Source organism: Muscardinus avellanarius, assembly GCF_963383645.1.
Source record: "Muscardinus avellanarius genome assembly, chromosome: 2".
Lineage (NCBI taxonomy): Eukaryota > Metazoa > Chordata > Mammalia > Rodentia > Gliridae > Muscardinus > Muscardinus avellanarius.
The window spans coordinates 21,149,404-21,167,723 of record NC_137787.1 but is presented as its reverse complement, the minus strand read 5'-3'; the positions used below and the strand labels follow the sequence as shown (position 1 = coordinate 21,167,723).

Below are 18,320 nucleotides of genomic sequence, written 5' to 3'. Positions count from 1 at the left end.
CAGCACCGGACTGCGGCCCCACTCCTGCTCATGGCTTCCCATGCTGCAGTGCTGCCGCAGAGAGCAGAGCGGAGGGGTGGCGGGAGGCAAGGTCCCCTCTGGAGGAGCCCGGCTTCTCTTTCTCTCCTTTACCACCACTCTCCCGGGTCTCTGGTCTCTGACAGGAGGAAGTTCTTCACCTACCCTCCACTCCTCCCTCTCAAATTCCAGACCATTTCCTCTCAGTCTGTCTTGCCTGGGGAGGGAGACCAGCTTGGTCACTCTCTTCTGCACAATAAATGCCTTCAGACACTGGCGGCTCATTATTCAAGCCCCCTCCCCTCCCCACCCCCACTCCTCTCTATTCTCCAGGCTGAGAATCCCCTGGTCCTCTGGGCCCCTTTCCAAGTGACTTCCATCACCACCCAGCAGCTGACTTGATAAACGGTGGGTGGGGGAGGGGTGGGACAGCTTGGCGCGATGGTGGGCATCGATCCGCATGACTCCCTCCCTGGGGCAGCTGGGGGTGGGGAAGGAAGGGCAGAGGCCCCGGGGTCATCCTGGTCATCCCTCTGCCCCTGGGATGTTCACTGCAGGCCCGCTGTGGAGACTGCAGGCCTGGGAGCTAGGATGTTGGGTCTGTGCCCAGGCCCCCTACAATGAGATTACAGTGGGGAATGTCTAATTGATTCTGATGGAGCTGGGAGGGAGAGGGAGATGAATGGAGAGTGCCGGAGAGAGGAAGAAGGCGAGGGGGAGGCCATGGGCCTGGGAAGCCCAGGGCACCCCCCCACTTAACGCAATTACCTCGCCCCGCCCTTCCCAGGAGACCAGCCCACTGCTGGTCCCTCCAACTGGACAGAGAGGGTGGTTGGGTGTGGGAGGCAGTGGGAGGGGTGCTGGCTTCCAGCTCGCAGTCCTAGGGACCAAAGGACACAAAGGCAGAGACAGGGACAATGACAGCTCAAGACAGCAGGCGGGACACAGGCACAGGGAGGCAGATGCAGACAGATAAGCAGGTCCCATGCATTGCCAACCCAGCCGCTGTGTCCCTGCAGCCCCCTCCGTGCCCTCCTCCAGCCCCCCCTCCCACCCAGCTGGCAGCCACTCCGCCCCCCAGCGGGGACACAGGACAAGGGACACGGCACTGGGCTCCTCTCCCAGTGCTCTTCCAGGTTCTGTGCATGAGGAGGGAGCTCTGGAGTTAGGACCAGGACTCCCCCGCTTCCACTTAGCCCTCAGCCTCTGCCCTACAGATGTCTGGGGAACAAGAGAAGGAATAAGAGCCAGGAGGAGCCAGGCCATGGAGACAGTTTTCAGGTGGCTGCAAGATGGAGTCTCCGAGAGAGACAATCAAGATGGGAGAGGCAGCGGGTGTGCCAGAATCTGAGCGCGAGAGAAGGCTGCGTGAGTGGCGGATGGCGACAGCAGAGCAGAAGGGTGAGAGAGAGCTGGGGGGCAAAGCGGAAGGCGGAAGGCTCCTGCCCAGCCCATAAAGCCCTGCGGATGCCTGTAGTCCCAGTACTTGAGAGGCTGAGACAAGAGGATTGAAGGTTGGAAGTCCTCAACAATTTAGCAAGACCCTCAGTAACTAACCAAGACTGCTTCAAAACAAAAATTAAGAGGGCCAGGCATGGTGGTGTGTACTTGACCTTCTAGGTCTTGGGAGGCAGACACAGGAGGACTGCAGGTTCATGGCTCACCAACTTAGTGAGGCCCTCTGTAATTTAATGAAACCTCATTTCCAGATGATATAAATAAAATAGGGCTGGATAGGTAACTTCGAGGTTTAACCTCCAGAGCCCAAAAAGTCAATCAATTAATTAAAAAATAAAAGGACTCAGGGTATAGCCTGAAGGTAGAATGCCTGGCTCTGGGTTCAATCCCCAGTACCAAAAAACAAACAAAGAGTAGCAGGTAGCAACGAAAGGCCAGCATGGAAGAGGGCAGGAAGAATAAAGGAAAGAGGCCCAGGGTGCCGCCAGTGAACCAGCTCGGGAAACCAAGGCACAAAATAAGATAGGCATGGGCTCATCCCCTGGCAGGTTCCGGGGACTCCTGCTCCCAGCAGGCTCAGACCACCAAAGGGACCTAGGTGGGCTATGAGCTGAGGCCCTCAAGGCTCAGCGGCAGCCACTGTGGTCAGGAGCTAGACACTGGGGCCAAGGGTCCCAGGCACTTGATTCCCACACAGAAGCAGACCACAGCTGGGGGTCCCAGCTCGTGGGAGACCGACCCCCACCATGTGAGCCTCTCACCACTGGGTGGGGGCATGGCCGCTAAGCTGAGCCCTGTCCGCCTGTGAGTAAAATCACCTGGGCAAAGCTGGAGGCTGCCCGGGGCCACCGGACTTCCATTCTCCCCTGACCTGAATGATACAATTTGCTTTCTTCTTTCTGTCCCAAAGACTCCAGAGCCCCTCTGCTACCCACTTCTTTTTTGTTGTTGTTGTTTTGTTTTGTTTTGTTTGTTTGTGGTGTTGGGGATTGAACCCAGGGGCATTCTACCTCCAAGCTATACCCCCAGCACAATTTTTTATTCTTTATTTTGAAACAGGATCTCACTAATTATGAGGGCCTCATTAAGTAGCTGAGACTGGCTGCGAACATCTATCTTCCTGTCTCAGCCTCCCAAATACTTGGGATTACAAGCATGCGTCACTACACCCAGCTGTTACCCACTTCATCCCAGCTTCGGGAATATTCTCTTCCCGCTTTGGTAGTTTCAGAGCAGGGCAGGGCAGATCAGGGTAGGCTGACCAGAGAGGAGGGCGTCACCAACGCCAGAGTCTCTGATCCGGCAGCCCAGCCCATCACAGCGACATCCTCTGGCCCTGTGGATGGATAGCTTGGGACACAGCCTCAGAGGCCAGGGTCCAATGCTGACTTTGTAACCTGGGAGAGATCACTTCCCTATTCCAAGCCATCGTTTCCTCTTCTGTTTAATGGAGTCAAGAATCCAAACATCATGGGGTAGTCATGTGGATTAAATTAAGTGTGAAAATGCCCATCACTGATCCAGCCCATCAAGGTACCTTAGGAACCTCTGGACAATATCTCCAGAACCCAGGGCCAATAGGGATGCTCAGACCAGATGCACACTGTCTCATACACCACCAGACAGCGCTCCCGCAGAATCCTCTGTCAGAGCACCTATCTGAACACACAGTACCCACCGCCATCCAAGCAACAGACACCTGCAGAAGAAGAGCCAGGAGTCCCATCAGGGTGAGGCCAAAATGGTACTATGAGGAGATCTGGGGTTGGACCACAGGAGCAGCAGAAGTCTATGCCGGTGTCACACCTACCATCCCATGGAGGGCCCCAAGTCCACGCTGTAGACATGGGGTCTAGGAAGGAGAGAGCGGAGAGAGCCCACACCCAGGTCCAGCCCGAGGTTGGCAGGAGGAGCACTTGTCCAGCCGCCCCCGCCCCGCGCTGCCCTCTGCAGGTGAGCTAGCCTGCAGGGGAGAGAAGCAGCTCCCCTCGGGGCCTGGGCTGATTGGGCACATGAGCACACCTGTATACCCTCTCAAAACCCCTTGAAAACAACAAGAGTTCTTTTTCCTTTTTCTCTCATCAAAGCCTAAATCCTGAGGGAAGAAAGGAGGAAAGGTACCTCCGCAGAAGTGGGCTGCTAAGACACCCGATTCCAGCTGGGAAGCAGCCATGGTGCCCCCTCCCCAGACCCCAGGCCTCTCTTCGATTCAGCAAGGCAAGGGCTAATTCCTGGCCCAGAGGGGCCCCCTTCTGCCTCTGGCCCAGTTAAATATTTTGATTATCACCCCTGACAACAGTGTCAAAATTCTGGGAGCTGGAGAGCAATGGTGAGTGGGAACCCTAAGCCAGGATCACAGAACCTTGAGCTGGCAGAGGCAGTCGAGAAGCAGCCCTGCCAAGGAGGGCACAGAGCCCCTGGCCGCTCAGGACTGGTGGCCACAGGCACCTGCGGGGTGGGGTGAATGTGAGCCTGAAACAGGAAGAGGGTAGAAGCCACTGAGGCCAGATATCCACCCAGAGCCCACAGGAGAGAGAAAGACAGCAACTAGGCATGGTGAGGTGGTGGGCACTAAAAGTGTGTGTTTTCTGAATATAAATGACAGCCAGATGGGACCCTGTCCTGGCAGAAAAGTGGGGGCTTCTCTGAGGACCTAACAAGACCAAGAGGAGAGACCCAAAGATACCAACAGGGGCCACCCCATGAAACAGCCCAAAACAACAGTCTACCCTCTGACACTCAGTTCCAACATAGAAAGGGAAACCCAGGCCCCCTGGCATCTGAGGAAAGCTTTTCAGATGAGCAATAGAGGTCAAAAGCAACTCAGAAGTAAGCACGGTGCAAGAAGGAAGACTGTGAAGTAGCCACTGATATCTCTAGCAAGAGAAGAGAAGAAAGTGCAGTCATGAAACAAGAACAGGAAGCTACTAAATAAAAGAACATTGAGCCGGGCGTGGTGGTGCACACTTGTAATCCCAGCGCTTGGGAGGCTGAGACAGGAGGATCGCATAGGTTCAAAGCCAGTCTCAGCTACTTAGTGAAGCTCTCAGCAACTTAGTGAGATCCTGTTTCCAAAAAAAAATATAAAATAGGTCTGGGAGTATAGCTCAGAGGTAGAAAAGCCCCTGGGTTCCACCCTCAGTACCACACACACACACACACACACACACACACACAGACCATTGAGCCAGATGTGGTCACCAGGTACACACCTGTAACCCCAGTAAGGCAGGAGGATGATCAAAAGTTCCATGCCACCCTGAACAACTTAGCAAGATCTTGTCTAAAATTAAAAAAGGCTGGGGGTATAGCTCAATGGTAGGGTGCCCCAGGATTCAATATTTAGCACTTTAAAAAAAATTTAGAAAGCTGGATATGGTGGCACACACTTATAATCCTAGTATTTGGGAGGCTGAGAAAGGAGGTTTGCAGCCAGCCTCAGCTACTTAGTAAGGCCCTCCACAACTTAGTGAGACAGACCCTGTTTCAAAATAAAGAATAAAAATTAGGGCCGGGGGTATAGCTTGGAGGTAGAGTGCTCCTGGGTTCAATCCCCAGTTCCAGGGTGGAAAAAATTAGAAAGCATTCAGAGAAGCAAAAGGTCTTGGAACTGCTAAGGCCACGATGCCCCAGCAGAGCCCACTGAACCTGTGCTGGGCATGTGCCTGCCCTCCTCACCACCCTGACAGTGGTAGGACTGTCATCTACAGACATCCTCAAACCCAAGGCTCCTGAGCCAGTTATATAGCTGTCTGGAGACCAGCAAGGGAATTGAGGCCCCAACACAGGGAGAGTGTGCAGGTCCAGGAGACAGAGAGGCCAGGGGTCAGGCTAAAGGGATGGGAGCTGCTGGTCAGGTGAGCCTGCAGAAGAGCCCACCAGCCTCTGTCACCCACTGACCCTGCATAGGTATCCAACAGTCGCCCAAGGGACAAAGGCAGCCATCTGCCAGTAAGAAAGCCACCACGCAGAGAGGTCCAGCCACTGTTCAGAAGAAGCATGCAGAGCTCTATTCGCCCTGCCTGCAAGCAACGCCACTGACATAACCTCCAGCACTCTCCAGCGCTGCCCTGGGGTTCAGGCACCCACGCTTACCGGCTGAGAATCCTGGGTTGGTCCTGGCTCTCAGCTGGCCTCTCTCTGCCCACGTGTTATCCACCAGGGCCAGGAGACCCCCTCAGTGGTCATCGCAGCAGGGCACTGGGGAGACCCCAGGGCCCCAGCAGAACACGTGGCCCAAGGAAACCATGAGGCACCATGTGGGCTGGACTCTGCCTCTGCCCCAGACCGCCCTGAAAGCACACCAAGCGGGCGGCTATTTTTAGCCAGTAAGGCAGCCAGACACCCAGGGTTATTCTAGACATGGGGTCATCAGGCTGGCCAAGGGAAAGGGGTGCCATGGTGGGGGCTGAGCTCTAAGGAGGCAGCACCCCAGAGAGGCCCCTGCAGAGCAGGGCAAAGGGCAGGGAAAAGGCGAGCCAGGGCAGGGAAAGCAGTCAGGGCAGACTAGGCCCTGGGAGGGCACAGGGCGCTGGGCCTCTCTGGAGCTGGCATTGAGTGGCAGAAACAGGGCCTGCCAAGGAGGGCAGATGCCAGGGTGGGAAGGAGGAGCGGCACAGAGAGGGGAGCTGAGGGAGCCAGAGGAGGAGAGCAGGGGTGCACGAGAGAGACAGGATGGTGGTGTCCCAGGGAGGTAGAGGTCATGAGGGTGCCAGGCTGCAGCCAGGGCCTTGGCCTCTGTCCCACCTGCTCTAAGGCCTGATGCCCCTCCTCGGGGAATCTCAGCCTCCTCCTCCACTAGTGCCACTCAGCCAAGGTCCAGGGACCCCAGGACTATGCTGTACCCCTATCCTTTAAGACCTCTCCCTGTCCCCTAATTTACATAGGGAAGACACCAGTCTGGGACATGGACACACACGTTCATTCATATCCAATCTCTCTCTCTCTCTCTCTCTCTCTCTCTCTCTCTCTCTCTCTCTCTCTCACACACACACACACACACACACACACACACACACACACACACTCCTGGGAAGAGAGGGAACAATAGAGAGGGGAGAAGGGTGTCCCTTTGTCCCCCTGCATGGTCTTGGGAGCTCAAATCCACACAAAGACCCTCACAAAGGGCCTCTGGCTCACAGAGAGAGAGATAAATGGGGGAGGGGGAGGGAAGAAGAGAGGAGACCCCAGAGCTGGAAATGCCCCATTACTAGGTCTGGGAAGCAAGATGGGGACTGTTCTCACAGCCCCTGAGCTGCTAAAGAGCTCAGGGGGCAGGGACAGCCACCGGAGGGCAGCCGCGATGGGGGATGGGACTCGTGCTCTGGGGGTGGGGAGAAAACTAAGGCTAGGAGTTGCTTCTTGTGGGGGGCAGGCAAACTTGCCAACCTGTTAGAGGCAACCAAGGGAGAAGTAATTGTACATGGGGGCCACAGGCCTGACCCCACCTGTGTCCAGAGAAAGTGGAGGCCACAGACTGGCCCTTCCCTTGACTCTGCTGGAGCTGGGGGCAGGTGCCTTCAAGGTTCAAGGCCAGGCCAGGGTCAGAAGTGTCCCAGGATAAGATCTGCTGGCTAGTCAGGCAAGACAATGACCTCTTGCTCCCAGAGGCTGCTGAGAACAAGAGGAAATCCTCCCCACTAACAGATCCAGCCCAGGGGCTGGCCTGCTTAGCAGAATAACATGTGAGACACGGGAGGCCGAGTGCAGAGGCCTGGAATGCTTAGACTCCACCAACAGTGCTGAATCTGGACCTGTCTCCCTGCCTGTGAAGCAAGGAATAACACCTGCCGGGATCACTGTCCAGGGCCGTCCCGAGTGACACGTGCGGCTGTTTGTAAAAGACCACTCTTGCTGACTGACTTCTGGCCCACCTGCCAAGTAAGAGAATGGAGTGCAGGGCTCGCCCCGTTCCCAGCCCCACTTCCCAAGGAGCTCAGAGGGGAGTTTGCTGCTTGAGTCGGCAAAATGAAGGCATCAATGTTGACCCCAAAGACTCCTTTCAGAGAAAGAAGGAATTTGTTGTTTATTGAGCCCCTCTTATGCTCTAGGACGCTACATCCTTGCTAACCCTGCAAGGTAGGTGCCATCTTCCCATTTTCCAGATGAGGAAACTGAGGCTCACAACTTAAGTCTTTGGCAGAGCTCATACTTGCAACCAGATCCGCCGGCTCCCTGGCTTTTCTTTCCTTCACTGCGTCACCACTGCAATGAGGGCATTTGTGCCCAGCTCTCCCTCCCCACCCCAGAGAGGCGCTCCCAGGATAGTCTGCCCCCATCCCCGGCTGGCCTGAGGGCTGCAGACTGCGGAGGGTGACAGAGGAGGGACAGGAGATGCCACGCAGGACGGAGCGCAGGGAGCAGGGAGAGGGCTGCCTCCCACCGCATCCCGGAGCGCGGCGTATACCAGGAGGTAGGCTCCAAGCAGCAGCAGAGGGTGCCATGTTCCCCCCTTCACAGCCGAGGAACCTGAGCCTCAGGGACACTAAGCAGGCTGCCTGGGCACCCAGCTAAGAAAGGATCCCTCCAGCCTGCCGTATCGGGTCCCTCATCCTCACCCGCATCCTGAGCCACGCGGCTGCTCTCTGAGGCTAACTTGGAGTGATAGTGTGGAATCCCAGAAAGATGCAGAACTGCAGAAAAGCCGCCTCCCTCCTGTGCCCCAGAACCTGCCTCCAAATTGCACCCCTGCTTGCTGGCCGCATTTCCATTAGGAGACCAGGGAATAAATTAGCCCTGCTTAGCATGCTGCACGGCCAGGGTTCAAGAGGCCGTCTGGGTGCCTCGCACATCTCAATACAGTCTGCCGGCTGCCTGCCGCAGTGACGGCGAGCTGAGGGGGCGGCGGGAGAGGGCGACAGTCTGGCCCAGCTGGGCCTTGTCCGACCTCCCGCAGACGGCCTCAGCTCAGTGCCCAGAAACATTCACTCCGCTCCAACTTCATTTCCCTAATGGTACTGCAGCTTGGCAACCACACTGGGCACCCCTGCCCCAACTCTGACCAGCCCCAGAGGACAGCCGAGGTCAGGGGCAGGCAGGGGTAGTTCTGGCTGCCCATCCCCCCCCATGAACTTTGGGGTAGGAGCTTCTGTCCAGAGGAAGGGGAGACTAGTACAGTGTGAATCCCTGAATTCCCAAGCCCAGCGTACCCCAGCCTCAGTTTCCCCCTCAGCACTGGGGCTTCCTACACAGAAAGGAGAAGTGAGGAGAATAGGGAGAGGCTTCTAAGTGGGTAGAATCTGTTCTCTGCTGCAAGTCGGGCCGCACCATCTAACACAACTGGGGTAAAGGATACTTGTCCGACAGCCAGGAGCCGGCGTGCAGCCAGCAGGCCTGGCAGCCAGACCGAGCAGGCCCAGGCCTGGAGGGGAGCATGCCAGCCCGGGGCGAGCTGCTGCCTCCTTCCAGATGCTCGCCAACCCTCCGACCCACCTCAGACCCCCAGACCAAAGGCCCTGTCCCTCTCACATCCCTAGCTCCGTAGCATGAGAAGAGCGTGTCCTGCCTGCAAGCAGGAGCAGGAAAGGACCTCACTGTGCAGTCTGTGCTGTTTGCAGGGGGCCACAACCTCCCCAGCTGCTCTCACCCACTCAGCGAGGCCTCGCTAAGGTAGACCCGTTCTGGAGAGTTCTCCGTCAGCGGAGAGTTCTCTGTCAGCCAGCTCTGTCAGCTTCGCTGAACTCCCCTCAGAGTGCAGGAGGCCTTGCCAGCTCCCAGCCTCCCCTCCTTCCCTCAGTCTGACTCTCGCATTGCATCCAGGCCTCTGGGGCCTCCTGGGCTCCTTCCTGTCCAGCCGGCCTCTCCCCTGATACGGCCCACACCTCTGACCCCATCCATTTCCCGGAGAACTTGGACTACGGCAGCCACCCAACAGTAACAACGACAGTCGTCCTTTATGATGGCCCCGCGCTGTGCTAAGGGCTGATAGGGCGATGGAGGAAGCTGATAGGCTCGTGGATGCAGAGCCCTTAGGTGGCAAAAGCAAAGCTGAACTCCAGGTAATCCTCACACTGCCTCTTCCCCAGCAGAGGAGCCTGCCATCCCCGGCCCTGCCCTCGGGGTAAAGATAGAGGGTGGGTAGCCTGGCGTGGTGGCATGTACCTAAGCTCAGTACTTGGGAGGCCAAGACAGGAGGATGGCAGGGTTGAGGACAACATCAGCAACTAAGCAAGCCCTTAGCAACTTAACAAGAATTTGCATCAAAATAAAATAGGGTTGAGGGTGTGGCTCAGAGGTAGAATGCCCCAAGTTCAATCTTCCCCCGAAAAAAGAGGGTGGGAAAGGGACTTCAGGCTCCAGAGAAGTGGCAAGACAGACACACAGGAAGAAAGAGGCAGAACTCAAGAAACTGACGAGATAAAGAAGGCAGAGGGGAGACGCAAGAGGAGAGTAGGAAGAGGGTGACTCTGGCCCCAGAGAGTTCTCATCCTGTAGGCAAGGCAGGGACAGTGCAGGGTGGCAGACCAGAGGGGCAGAAGAGGAAGGAGAATGAGGCCCGACGACACTTCCCACATGCTCACTCCTTGCCACCATGGCCAGACTCCCTGAGCGCCTACCCTCCCCTACCAGGATGTGACGGGGAGCCAGCAGTACTCGGTCCAGGCCTCTGCACCCAGGCTGCCCGCAGACCCAGGTCCTGGGATCCCACCCAACCTGCCCCTCCATTCCGCATCCTCCCACCCTGGGAGGGTAAGATCCATGGGCCTGGCCTGGGTCTCGGGGTCCCAACAAACCCAGGCCTGTCCCCAGTCTCCGTGGGAGGGATGCCCGGGCTGGGCAGCGCGTGAAACAGAGCCAAAGGACAGGGCTGAGAGCCAGCAGCACTAGGTGCGGCCTTGGCCTGACTCCTAGCCTGCCAGGCTACGTTCTTGTGGTTATGGGCTGGGGGTGAGGAGGTGGCGGAGGTGAGTCAGGGACGAGGAAGGGTCACTCAGGGAAGAGAGGCCTGTTGCAGACACGTGCCCCCACCCCAGCACACACTCACACACACGCACATACACACACACTTGTGAGGGAGACCCATTTGCAGGTTCCAGGTGCCCCATACCTGCCCTGCCAGGGATAGTTTAAAATATGAAGTTAAGCCGGGCATGGTGGTGCACACTTATAATCCCAGTATTTGGGAGGCTGAGACAGGAGGATCGCGCAGGTTCGAAGCCAGCCTCAGCTACTTAGTGAGGCTCTCAGCAACTTAGTGAGACCCTGTTTCCAAATAAAATATAAAATAGGTCTGAGAATGTAGCCCGGAGGTAGAGGGCCCATGGGTCCCCCCACCAGTACCACAAAAATAAATAAAATAAAATGTGAAGTTAGAGCCGGGTATGGTGACACATGCTCATAATCCCAGCATTTGGAAGGCTGAGACAGGAGGATCGCAGTTTGCAGCCAACCTCAGCTACTTAGTGAGGACCTCTGCAACTCAATGAAACTCTGTTTCAAAAATAAAGAATAAAATATAGGGCTAGGGGTGTAGCTCAGAGGTAAAATGACCCTGGGTTTCATCCCCAGTACCACAAAAAAATAAAATGTGAAGTTAGCCAGGCACAGTAATGCATGATTGTAATCCCAGTATGTGAGAGGCTGAGACAGGAGGATTGCAGGTCTGAGGCCAGCAACAGCAACTTAGTGAGTCTCTATATCAAAATAAAACAGGCTGGAGTATAGCTCAGAGGTAGAATGCCCCTGGGTTCAATCCCTAGTACCACACACACACCAGAGAGAGAGAGAGAATTCAGCCTCTCTGATCTCTCTCTCTCTCTCTCTCTCTCTCTCTCTCTCTCTCTCTCTCTCTCTCTCTCTCTTTCTCTCTCCACTCTTCCTATCATCTTTCCCCTGTGATATAAAGTTCCTCATCAGATATGGCTCCTTAGTCCTGCACTTCCCAACTTCTAGAACTATGAGAAATAAATATCTCATCAAAATTACCCAGTAATCCCAGCTACTCAGGAGGCTGAGGCAGGAGGACTGCACATTTGAGGCCAGCCTGCGTTAGTGAGATATTGTCTTAAAATAAAGAATTGTGTAAAAGGGCTGGGGTGTAGCTCAGTGGTAGAGTGCCCCTGGATTCAATTCCCAGTAATGCCAAAAAAAAAAAAGAAGGGAAGGAAGGAAGGAAGGAAGGAAGGAAGGAAGGAAGGAAGGAAGGAAGGAAGGAAGGGGAGGAGAGGGAAGAAGGGACAGAGTCTCAGGTATTGTGTTACAGCAACACCGAGTCCTAAGAGACTCAGTAAGACACATGTGCTCACACTTGGTGCTGGACAGAGGTGAGCGGGCGAGAGGGGAGGGCGGTGGGTCCTGGATAAAGGCAGATGCTCAGAAGAGAAGATGGCTGAGGGCCGAGGCCACGGGTTGAGAGGATGATGGGGAAGAGGCAAGCAGACAGATGAGACTGGAGAGGCTCCCGCTAGGCGCAAAGCCAGCATGGCTCCCTGGCCCCGGGGCCCACAGAGCACTGGACGGAAGCTGGCCAGAGACAGGACCGCGTCTAGGACGCACCAGGCCATCCCTGACTCCTTTTGGTTCAGCTGTGGCAGAAGGAGTGGGGTGGAGTGGGATGTCCAAACGTTCCTGAGAAGGGGAGGGGCAGGAATGCCCAGAGTCACTGGGGAAAGGCAGAAATTTGCACTGAGGACAGAAGATAGCCATCCGCATCTCCCTCCTCGGTCTTTCAACCCTCGCAAAGCCCTCCTGCCATCCCGCCCTGCATACATTCCTATTTGACCTCCAGCCCTGCCTGACCTTGACCCCACAGCACATCCTAACTCCCCTCCCACACCTGCATCTTCCTGCCGGGAGCCCAAAGGAGCGCAGGCCCCAGTGGAGCCCAAGGTCCCAGAGAGACTCCTGATTGCCTGGCAGAGTAGCTCCGCCCTGCCCACTGCTCTCAGAGAGGTGCTTGACCCCGTGTGGGTCCTCTCCTTCCTCTGGGATGTCTGCCTGTCCTGTCCTACCCCCATCCAGCCACTGGGCGACCTGTATGGAGCATCTGTGTGTCCCGGGTCCTTTGCTAAGTTCCTGGGATACCAAGTTCACTAAAACTTGGCTCTGTCCCAAAACTGGCTTATAGACTTGATGGGGAGATAGACTTGTGAACAGGTACCACCAGAAACACCCCAACACTCCCATCCCTGGCTAGAAGGGGGCACTAAGCTGGGACCCCTCCATCCACTGGCTGGGGTAGGGTCAGAGACCCAGCCTCCTGCTCTGGACTCTAGACCTACTTGGGTCAGGAAGGGAAAGGACCGGCCAGAAGCACCAAGGGGAGGGTCTCCCAGGGTGGGGTAAATTTAGGGATCAGAACGGGGACAGTGAGAGAGAACCTGGGCGCTGGCACCGCCAGGTCCCCTTCCTCCCCTCCCGTGGCCTCTGCCGATGGCAGCCTCCACTTCCCACTCACAGTCCGCGCTCCTCCAGGGGCTGCCCAAGCTTGCCTGCCCTTGGCACTAGGCTCCGTCCTGGTGCCAGGGGCCCTTGACAAGTTCATACATCAGAAAAGGAGGCAGTGGCTGGCTTCTTGCCCATCCGGAAAAGAGGACGGAATGGAGGGCGTGGCCCTTAGCCTCATACCCTCTTCTCTTCCCAGGGACCAGGTCCGCTTCAGACAGGGGAAAAGGCTGAGAGAGGAGGTGGGCTGACCCGCACACACCCCACTCCAGTGCAGCTGTCTAGACCTTTGTCCCCCTTCTCCTCTTGAGTCCCACACTGGGGGTGCAGAGGGGCAGGAAGGATGAGAAGAGTCACTACAAGGAACAGATGAGGGTACTGGAGCATCTTCCCTCCTTCCCCAAGAGATCCCACACCCGCTGCCAGGACAGCAGATATGCTCCCCATATAGAGTGATTCGCTGGTTGGGGTCTCCAGACAGCCATCAACATGGAGGCAGAATTGCAGCCAGCAGACATAGAACATATGATCACCCAAAGGCACTCATGAAAATGTTCACAGCAGAGCTGTCCCAATAGCCCCACACTGGAAACAACCAGAATGCCTGTCAACAGCAGAAGGGATAAATCAGTAGTACAGGTCCACACAACGCACTACCGCCCAGCAACAAGAAGGAGCGATCTACCACTGCACACGAGAATAAGGATGAAATTCACAACCGTCAAGTTGAGCAAAAGAAGTCGGGAGCTGGGCAAGGTGAGGCACGGCTGTAACCCTAGTACTTGGAAGGCCAAGACAGGAGGCTTGCAGGTTGGAGGCAGTCTCAGCAACTGAGCTAGGCCCTCAGCAACCCAGTAAGACCTTGTCTCCAAAAATGAGGGGGGGGGGGAGGAGGAGGAGGAGGAGGAAGAGGAGGAAGAGGAAGAGGAGGGTGTGTATGCAAAAGACAACGCTCTCCACCCGTAAGAAGTTCTGGGACAGGTAAATCAACCCAGAGGTCTGGAGAGTGAACCCATTAAAATCAGGTCTGGCAGGGGCAGGAAGGGAAATGGTGAGGCTCTATTTCTTGGCTCTGCGAGCCGGGCACATGGGCGTGTTCAGTCAGTGGAACATAAACTTTTTGGTATTTATGAAATACTTTATAAACTGAAATGGAGAACTGCCTGATGACATCTTATCGGCCACCGACTTTGTAAGATGAGGGGAGCCCTCTCACCCCTCACTCCTGCTCCTTCTCACCCCACAATCTGCCCATCTACCCCCCTTCTCCCCCCAACCAGCCTGGGCCTCACATGCCCTCTCCATGGGCATCATCTCTGAGCCTGAGAACTTCAGCTCCTGCCCCTTGCCCTCCACACACAACCTGGGTATGAGCCCGAGAAGATCCTTTAAAACTTCTGTAAGAGCTCCCAGCAGCCCTGTCTCAGGACCCCCAGGCAGCCGACCTAGCATGCTTCAGCCCACTCTGTCTGCTTATGATCCTTATTCACATACCATTTCCTCCCCTTCCTAGTCCAGTCCCTCTGGTACCATTGCCCACACGACATCCTTTATCTCTCCTCCAGAGCACTGTTTCCAGGCATACCTTTATTTGTGCAATTGCTTGTTTGGAGTCTGTTCCATCTCTCCCGCTGCATTGACAACCCCCCTGGGGTGAGAACATGCTCTCGGGCTGTCCCTGGCTCCTAGCTCAAAGCCTGGCTTAAGGCAGGTGAATGGCCAGGCCTGCCAGTCTTGCAGGCGATGCCCGCGGAAGGCAAACGTTGCTGCTAGGGACAAAATTCATACTTGTCTGAGGCCAGGACAGCTGGGTTGTAGTCCTGGCCCTGCCACTCACCTATAGTGTGACCCTGGCAAGTCTCTCCCCTTCTCTGGGCCTCAGGGTGCTTATTTGTGAAACAGCAGGGTAGGTAAAGCAGGGCGATGGGTGAGCTTGAAGAAGCATATGACACTGTGAGTGTGAGTGCGTGTGTGTGTACATCTCCCTAGGCCATCCATAGATTTCACCAGGTTCTCAGTAAAAAGATTCAGAACCACTAACAGCTCTAGGGCTCTGTGATTCTGTATAACTAGGAGAGGAAGAGGAAGCCATCCAACCCACAGGGACCAGAGTTGGATTGGACCCCAGACCTTCCATTGAGGCTTTAGGACCCCACGAGAGGGATGAAGGGGAGACTCCAGGCCCTGAACTCCCTGGTGCCCCTAAACTCAAGGGGCCTCCAGGTTGGGAGAAGCAGACACCAGACAAGCTGACCCCAGGGTCCACGTTTGGGAAGGAGGAGGCAAAACCAGCCTGCAGTCTCTTCCCTCTGCTCTCTCTGCCATCGGACAAGCACCCACTTGTCCTGGGATATGGCCCAGAGTTGGAAAGTGAGGCCGGTACCTGGAAATGCCCGCCAGGGCCCTTGGCACCCAGGTCAGAGAAGATTTGGCGGGAACGCTCAGGAGGGGAGCCAAACCTCACCCTCCCTCCTCCTGAGGCAGGTATGTGGGGCTGAAGGAGGACTCTGCAGGGTGACTGGGGAGACCACAAGTCCACCCAAGAGGCGCCAGGTTCCCAGCTCAAGGCTCTCATCACCCAGAGCTAGGACCCAGGGGCCTGGGGGCAGGGCAGGCAGCCCGCCTCAAAGTGAGGAAGGGCAGCAGGCCACAGATTCAAGCCAGAGGAGGCACTGAGGCCTGGGCACGGGCACACAGGTCAGGAAAGGAGGGCGGCTGGCAGGTGAAGCGGGCAGTGCAGCCTGGGGAGGGGAGAGGAGATGAGCAGGCTGGGAAAGGAGTCGGGACATGAGCCCAGCCTGTGGCTCAGGGCGAATCTTGGCTGATGGGAGAAGCTTGGCGATGCAGGGTACTTTTGTGTCTGTTGCGGGACTGTCAGGGGGAGGGCCCTGGCTGCCAGCCCAGATGCCTGGTAGCTCCTGAGCCCTGGCTCCTGAGGGGCAGGGAGCCCAGGAGATGTTTATCCACAAGGACATGGGGATCACACCTCCTTCAGCAAGGGCCCAGGTGATAGGCTGCTCCGCCCTAAGCCACATAATCGCCTGAGACCTGCACTGTGAATGGGGGCCTGGGCAGGGGCGAGAGTTGCCAGCCCCAGTGCCCCCCGCCCCCCGCTGGAGCCCAAACCAGGAGCCACAGGCTGGGATGGAGTTTTATCCATGCAGATAAAGGAAGGAGTGAGTCACAGCGAGCTCTCAAGAGGCCACTTGGAACTAGCTCATCTGAATGCAGACAGAGGCTTGTCCCTTTCCCTGTCCCCATGGCTGTTTTACACACACACACACACACACACACACACACACACACACACACACACCCCTCTCCCTCCTGCCTCTCCCTCTTTGATCACCCACCTCCAGGCCCCTGGTTCCCCATCTCAGCCTAAACTCTGAACCATCCCTGGCTAAGCTCACAGGGCCCCGCACACACCTATCCCACATCAAGGTTGCTGCATGAGGATGGGGCTGGGGAGTCAGGAGAAATCAAGGAAACCCACCAAGAATCCTAAGCCCACAGGCCCAGGTCTTAGGACCAAACCAGACAGAAAATTAAGCTTGGGACTAGTCCAAGAAGCAGGAAAGGAGGTGAGAAACCAGGTGCTCTCAGCCTCAAGCAGCTCCACCAGGAGCCAGTGGCAAAACAGGTGCCTCCTGGGCTTCTCAGACCAACCCCCAAATGCCAGAAAATGTGTCCTAACTCCCGGAGGAAGAACTCTGACTGGAAGAACTGCCTAGCCAAGAAAGATCTGAGACAGGAAGAGATTAGGGAAGGAGGCTGTGACCTCTGTGCCCCTGACACCTCCGAGGGCAGAGGGGAGTTATGAGGCTCTGAGGCAGGGGAGGCATCTGGTGACTCTGGAGTGGTCCTAGGTCTGACCCCTGTTCTCTGCCATGACCAAGAAGCAGTGGTCTGGGATGCTCAATCCATACCCTCCGGGGCACACCCTCCCTCCCTAAGCATCAGAAACAAGGCTCAGGCCTCCCTGGGGATCACGGCAGGACCCCCAGTCACTATGAGGGCCCAGGCGACAGCTACATCCCCCAACTGTCCCACACCACGGCTGGGGCTAAAGCCCTTGCAGGAGGGAGTGTTCCATCTACAAGTGCCCAGCCCTCTGCCTGACACTGTGGAGTGTAGCGACAAATATGCCATAACCACCGGCTTAGCCCAAGGACACCCAGTCACGTGGGCCCACAGGGACACTAGGACATACAGAGGACACACACGCACCCACACATGCAGACACAGCTGGCCTTACCAGCACCCCTTAGAAGGGCCTTGGAAGAGGCCACTCACTCAGGGAGCACTTTGAGTCACCCTCTCTCTGGGTAGCCCCCAGCATAACCCGACTACCTAAAAAAGGCTGCTGCCTCCCGAACCCTGAAACAGGCAGACAGACTGGGATGGGGGGGTCAGGTAGAGCCAAACTAACTAGTTTCTGGTAACCCCAACACCTCCCTCTCCTCTTTCAGGAAAATCCAGTGTCATACCTTTATCAGGCCTGGAAGCTCTGAGCAGACAGTTTATCCAGAACAAGCACCTGCCCCTGGTTCCGGCTCCTCCTGACCCCTGGATCGCTTTCCCACTTCCAGGATCCAAGACTCACCCAGAAAGGATATGCAGGGGGGAGGTGGGCTGTCCCCCACCCCATCCTTCTTCTCCTTCCTTGCTCTGGTGGGACCAGAAGGCCCAACCCCTCCAGGCCACAGAGCCCCTGCTCACCTCTCCCTAACAGGCCAGCTTCCCAGAAATTTACCCTTTTGCTGTCTGGCCACAGGGCTCCAATCCTCCACCCTCCAGTCCTGCTCCCTCTTGGTGGCTCTGAAACCTCACCGGGGTTATTTGCCTCTTTCTAAGGAGCAGGTCCCACACCACTCCCTTCCCCGGGGCACAAGAGACCCAGGTGAGACCCGAGAGAAACTGGCTGCCCTTGCAGCTGGTCCTAGTCCACTCCCAATCCAATGAGGAAGGGCACCTGTCCTGCCGACACCTTCTCAAGCGTGGACCGCACTTTGCTGTCTCGGCTCTTTACCTATCTCCGGTGGCCTGGGCTCTCCAATTAAAACATCCCCCACCCATCCCGCAGCTCCCTACCTGAAGCAGCAGCCGCCTCCTCTCCAACCGGCCCGAGCCCCTGGGCTCCCAGCTGTCGGCCGGCGGCGAAGGGACCGGGGAGCTCCCCGGGGGCTGGGGGCCGCAGGGGGGCCCGGGCTCCAGCGCCTCGCAGCACACCAAGCTCACCGTGCAGCCCATCCGGCCGGGCGCCCGGCGGCCCGGGGCGGGAAGCGAGCGCCCCGGAGCCGGCCCGCCCCCAGCCGCTGCGCTGGCCCGGCCCAGGGCGCGGCGACGCCCCCCGCCCTACAGCTCCGCGCCTTCCCCGCTGCACCGCGGGCGCGGGGGAGTGCGGCCCGGCGAGGGGCGGTGACACCGGCTTCTGGGCGCAGCCAGGGGCCGAGCGAGAC

At 57.0% G+C, this 18,320-nt stretch overlaps 1 protein-coding gene across 2 annotated transcripts in view; it reads right to left on the bottom strand.

The window, feature by feature from the left end:
• The window catches only part of TNS1 (tensin 1), a gene marked incomplete at both ends in the record, with an annotated part of 220,739 nt that extends 202,628 nt beyond the window's left edge, over positions 1 to 18,111 (bottom strand). For both annotated transcript variants that reach the window (XM_080688952.1, XM_080688953.1), the window contains one exon: positions 17,953 to 18,111. In XM_080688952.1, coding sequence (XP_080545078.1) covers positions 17,953 to 18,111 — 159 coding nt within the window. The remainder of the gene's footprint in view (positions 1 to 17,952) is intronic.
• Positions 18,112 to 18,320: the final 209 nt, after the last annotated feature.